The sequence below is a fragment of the Chenopodium quinoa genome, unplaced genomic scaffold, assembly GCF_001683475.1.
Source record: "Chenopodium quinoa cultivar QQ74 unplaced genomic scaffold, ASM168347v1, whole genome shotgun sequence".
Taxonomy (NCBI): Eukaryota; Viridiplantae; Streptophyta; class Magnoliopsida; order Caryophyllales; family Amaranthaceae; genus Chenopodium; species Chenopodium quinoa.
The window spans coordinates 755,632-761,631 of NW_018743697.1; the positions used below are offsets into that span (position 1 = coordinate 755,632).

A 6,000-nucleotide genomic window follows, 5' to 3' on the forward strand; every position below is an offset into this window, starting at 1 on the left:
ATTCAAATGATAGATAGGACATGATTTTTCCATCATTCTATATATATTAATTATTATTGTATACACTTCTATGTTGCTATTTATATTTGTTGACTTGTATAAACTATTTAAAAGTGAATGGGGATGAGGCCATGGGAGGTGTTGGTGCATGAGATTAAAGAACACTTAATGTAATTATATTATAATAAAGTAGATATGTTTTAATTTCCCTCAAAAAAGTTGATATGTTTTTATAATTAATATCTCTAATTATCAAAAAGTTGATATCAAGAAATTATATATTAAGATAATTTAATTATACAACGTCCCAAATGACTATGTTTATATTAAATCACAAAATCTCATCAAATTGGTGTTCGTAAATAGAGTAAAAAAAAACTGTAAGAAATATAAATTTTTGCATACCACTAGGTCACGGAACTTGTTCAGTTTTGACTCAATTTGAGCTTCGGCTGAAACATCCAGATTGTTGTTGATGACAAAGTGATCAAAAAGAGTTTGTGCAGAAACACCCTCCTTATTTTCTATGGAAAAATTAGCATTATGTTCAACCATAGCTTTCACCATTCTGAAATCATGGTTCATCATAGCTATATGCATTGGTGTGTTCCCGTCATGATCCTGCTTATTGACGAGCAACACAGGAATTTCTGGCTTTTCCAAAAATCTCCTTGCATCTAAGAAAGTCGGAAATCTTATGTAATGTAACACATTTTTGCCCTTTGGATCACATACCTCAATTGATTATGGCATTAACAACAAGTAAATTAGAGCGAACTGCAGCTTTAAGTAGAGGGGTCATCCCATCTGCATCACATAAACAACATACCTCACTATTTGTCTGTAATAACGACTTTACCAAGGATAGTGAGATGTCTTCCTTTTCTTGTACGAAACTAAAACTTTTGGTAGACAATGCTGCCCCTTGGTTATTAAGCGAGTTTATCATATGTATCGCTGACATTTCAGTACCTGTAACATATATGTTTTCTGATTAAAAATAAAAACTAAACACTAAATTAGAAATAAAATTCATAATTAATTAAGAGAAATGTATTCCGGTCTATATCTTCTACCACATAATTGCTTATCATCCTCTCAATTTTTTAAAATCGGAAGTACGCACCTTTAGCGTCATACATAACGGCGAGATGAAGTGGAGTTTGTTTGAGATTGTTAGTGTAGGCAGCCACTTCAGGACCAACCTCAGTCAAGTAAGCAGCAACTTGAATACTTTTGCCTCCATTCATCAATGCCACATGAAGCGGGGTGTTACCCACAACCACCGGTCCACCACTTCTTCACTTCTCTTTCCCTCTTTCTCCGGCCCTGAAGACCCCAATCATCCAACCACCCCACCGCCTCCCCTAGCCGCCCTTCCACATCCCTACCACTCATCCCTGACCACCTCTAAACCACTTCGTTGAAGCACTCAGCTACCCCTCCCCCATCGTCAAAGCACTCAGTTGCCCCTTCCCCCACCCTCGAAACCCCCGTTCGCAAGGTTTTGAGGGTGGGGGGAGGGGCGGCCGGTTGTTCTAAGGGGAGGGGGAGAATTTTTTAGGGTTATGTGTGGGTGAAGGGGGGTTTTCTGGGGAGGGGAGACATTTTCAGGGTGAGGGGAGGGGCGACGAAGGTCGGAGGAGGGGCGACGAACGTCCGTGAGGTGTGGCCGGTTGTTTCGGTGGAGGGGAGGGTTTTTTAAGGGTTATGCGTGGGTGGGCGGAGGATTTTCGGTGGGAGGATGGGCGGCGAAGGGCGGTGAGGGTCGAGGGAGGCCCGGCGAGCAACTGGCGAGGTGCAACGAATTTCGGTGAGGTGCATTTAGCTGATGTGGGTATGGTGGTGGACTTAGTGGTTGGGGAAAGGGAATGGAAAAGGTAGGGGGGTGGGAAATGAGCTTAGAACAATTTTGGGTAAACCCAAAAATAAAAATGGAGAATGAGAATGACAAAAAATGCAAAACAAACACTTACAAAGGTAATCATTCCCATTTCCGATCCCCATTACAGTGAACCAAACGGCCCCTTAGAACATAGATAAAAAAAATTTAGAATATTGGGAAAAAAAAAATTAGAGCATAGAAAATAAGTTTAGAACATTTATAAAAACTTAGAACACAGGAAAGTTATTTAGAATATAGGGTGAAAAAATTTAAACATAGGATAAAGTTTAGAGCATAGAAAAAATTTAGAAAATAGGTAGAAAAAATTTAGAACATAGGATAAAATTTAGAGCATAAGGAAAAAATTTAAAACATAGGTTTAGAACATAGGAAATAAATTTAGAATATAGACAAAAATTTTGAACATTGGATATATATTTAGAACATGGACAGAAAATTTTAGAACATAACCATATAAAATGTAGAACATCGGAAAATAATTTAGAACATACATATAATTAGAGCTTAGATTGAAAAATTTAGAGCTTAAGCAATAAATTTTAGAACATATGCAAATAATATTTAGAACATATGATAAAACCTATTAGCTCAATTGGAAGAGCACTATGCAAATGTATAGAGGATGTAGGTTTAATTCCTACATAGGTTATCTTTATAAATAACTAAAAAAAACTTCATTTTTTTTTGTTTTTTAAAAAAAAAAATCCAATAAAACAAATTAAATTAGCACTAAGTTATATGAGCAGAAAATTGTCTTGAAATGATTAATACCTATAGAAACTTTTTTACAAGTGAACTCTCATCGTACAATGCTCGCCTCCACATTACACAAATAAACCTACGTAGGATTTGAACCCACATCTTTGTGCATTTGCACAATGCTCTACCTATTGAGCTAGTAGGTTAATGTATATATAAAACATTTAAACAAAAAAAAATTACTAAAGAGTAAATTAAGGTTAAATAATGTCATGATGACTATATCAAGATATTTATACTTGTTTTTACTTCCCCAATGTTCTGTCCTTGCTAACCAAAGAACGATGCATCTCAATAAAATTACTAAGGTGCGCACATCCGTGGAGAAGACAACACCTCTAGCAAAGGTAGGATGTATAAAAAAAATAAAAATATAAAAACTAAATTAATTGACATATACAACTGCTTATATGAAGGTATTCTCTTCTTTTCTTTTTAGTTGTGTGACAAACTTAGGTTACAAACAACCAAAACTAATCTTATGCTCATTCGAGCTCGGCCAAATTATAAGCAAGTGAAGTAACTAATCAAATTCATTAAGATTGGAGGAGGTCAAACAAGTCCATAGGTAAACATTTCTCAAATTAGTGATTACTTTTACTACTTAGAAATTCCAACCTTTTTTTGAACATGTCATATTGCCTACCCTATCCAATATCCAAAACTATATATACTCATATAACGGAGGAATTTTCTGAACGAAGAGGAAAACAATGGGTCTTTTTGATAGTGGGGAAAAGTTGATTAGTGTGATAAATTTTTGTTTATTGCCATTAGTATCATATAATCCTTCCCCACCATCTCCACTCAAGGGAAGTACTTCATTTTATGTTCTAAACCTCTAATTATCTCTTCTAAATCTACCATATTTATTCTTATGTTCTAATTAAATTGTTTCTCCTCATCAAACATAAGTACATAACCAAGCAAGTTAAATTTGAACAATTATACTACTTCAATACTTCGTATAAATTTAGGGAAAAAAACCCTAGATTTTACAATAATCGATTCAAAGGGAAATTCAAATAGAATTCTACGAAATTAAACAGCATTAGATTGAATTACTTTATATAACACATAATATTCAGCAAAATATCATCGAAAAATCGATCGCAAACACAAAATTCGGAAAATAAACAAAACTCAAAACAATATAACACACACAAAGAATGTATTGAAATGTCATCCAATTGGAACAATCAAAACCGTAATCCAACATGAAAAAGTATACAAATGATAAAAAAAATTAAGCCAAAAAAAGATACAAAATATTGAAAAAAAAAGAGCAAAATTGAACAACATTATGACAAAAAAAATTCGACTAATGCAGGAATTAAGTGATTAAATTGCAAAACTTACAACAATGATGAGTAATTGAATATCGCTGATTTGATCTTCATATAAGTGAAGCCCCTGAGTCGAAATTTTAGAGAGAGAATGTGAGGAATTTGAGAAAATTACACAGAGAAATGATACGGAAAGAGGAAGAAGAAAGATGTATATCAGCTACGAAATTTATGAAAATGCCATTACTAAGGTGTATTGTTGACGGTTGAATCTGATTTGATCAATGGCCCTTATTTGTTTTTATATATAAGTGAGTTCTTAGATAGAGGAAGGTTCTTATATGAGCCTTCCTTTATATATATATACACGATTTATAGCCACATTTATGCTAGTTTTATAGTTGCTTTTTAGGACTTTTTGTCGCTTCATAGGTCGTAAACGCATAATTTGTCTGTTTTGTGCTCTATTACACTTCGTTTGTATTTTTCTTAATGTTTTAGGTGATTTTATAGTCATTTGGACGCTTTCGAAGTGTTTGGAGTTGATTCAGATGATATTTGGATGGAAGTCGATGAATTGAGTTTATTAATCGAAGATTCCATGTTCGTGGATGTTGATTTTGATTATTGTGTGCATGGATAATGAACATAGAATTCACAAGGGTCACTATGTGCCTTTCCGAATTGAATTTGAGTTGAAAATGAAGTTAAACGATGATGAACGATATGTCAAAACTGACCTTTGTCCACTCTTTTGATCATAACTTGAGTTCCAGATAGGATTGAAGTGATTCAAGTTGCATTGGAAACTATACTTAAGAGCTTTCTAACGGTAGGTCACACACCTATATACAACTTATGAATCAAAAGTTACAAGCCTGTGAAGTTGATGCTATGCCCAGTAGCGAGTGAGCGAGAACTCGCGAGCTAGCTCGCATATGCCGAAAGCAACAGAAGCCCGGAGCTCACTCGCCAGCGAGCTATAGCTCGCCCCTGCACTCCTTCAAGCAAGCACCGAGCGATATCTCATATATGCAGCGATGCCTTATTGAAGTCCAACGTGCCAACATACATGCACCATCATGGCTGCTTGTTAAGGCTTGGTTCTTGGGTCGGTTGGCCGTCTTCATCGAGCATCTTCGTGCCACATCATCTTCTATTGTCCAATGGTTTGACAACTTGTGTAATTTGTATTTTCTTATTCCTTTTCTTTATTTATTTTTAGATTAGAATTTGAGGGAATTATAAATACTCAAGGAGATTTATCAATTTTGTCGGCCCTCGATGCTTCTTGGTTACAGGAGCTATATACGACAAAGTAGTAAGTACTAGAGTTAATGTACCTTAATAGATATCAATAACTTTGTGAAAAGAAATAAATTGAATCATACCTTCCTTTGGGCTTTCAATCATTGGTATAGAAACATTTTCATGTCCCTCTTCAATCCTACTATCCAATACTCCATTTTCTTCATCTTTAAGTTCTGGTACATTTTCAATCAATGTTTCATTTGTAAGCTGGTATTTATGATCCACTTCTAAGTTCTGGTACATTTTCAATCAATGTTTCATTCGCAGAATTCATATATAAAGATAGAAATAAAGTAATACGAACCTGAATGTTGTGCTTTCTTTTGATGCGTTTGCAAGGAAGAACAATCGAATGGGTGGAAAATAATCTTTTCAACACAACTTTCAATTAAAGACAGAACCTTAGTAAGATATTAAGAATAGGAAACAAATCAATCAACTTTAAGAGCCAATAAGAAAATAGTAGAAAAGTTTAATTTATAAAAATGTTTAATTACTCATATCATGTATATGTCTTTCAATCTTGTAATTCTATTTAAAATGAATAATTCAAATGATAGATAGGACATGATTTTTCCATCATTCTATATATATTAATTATTATTGTATACACTTCTATGTTGCTATTTATATTTGTTGACTTGTATAAACTATTTAAAAGTGAATGGGGATGAGGCCATGGGAGGTGTTGGTGCATGAGATTAAAGAACACTTAATGTAATTATATTATAATAAAAG

General features: G+C 34.1%; 1 protein-coding gene across 1 annotated transcript; it reads right to left on the bottom strand.

Moving 5' to 3' along the window:
• Window positions 1-377: 377 nt before the first annotated feature.
• On the bottom strand, window positions 378-1,418 carry LOC110683945. The gene is made up of 2 exons (XM_021860340.1): window positions 1,127-1,418; window positions 378-972 (listed from the first exon to the last, which is right to left on the bottom strand). Exons 1-2 carry the CDS (start codon window positions 1,248-1,250, stop codon window positions 737-739), a joined length of 360 nt encoding a protein of 119 aa, XP_021716032.1. The 5' UTR covers window positions 1,251-1,418; the 3' UTR covers window positions 378-736.
• Between the last annotated feature and the right edge of the window lie 4,582 nt (window positions 1,419-6,000).

Excerpts from the sequence above, each read along its gene's own strand:
- LOC110683945 (XM_021860340.1), bottom strand. The coding sequence starts at position 1,250 with ATGAATGGAGGCAAAAGTATTCAAGTTGCTGCTTACTTGACTGAGGTT. Across the intron at positions 973-1,126 it reads CGTTATGTATGACGCTAAAG|GTACTGAAATGTCAGCGATA; the intron begins GTGCGTACTTCC and ends TATATGTTACAG.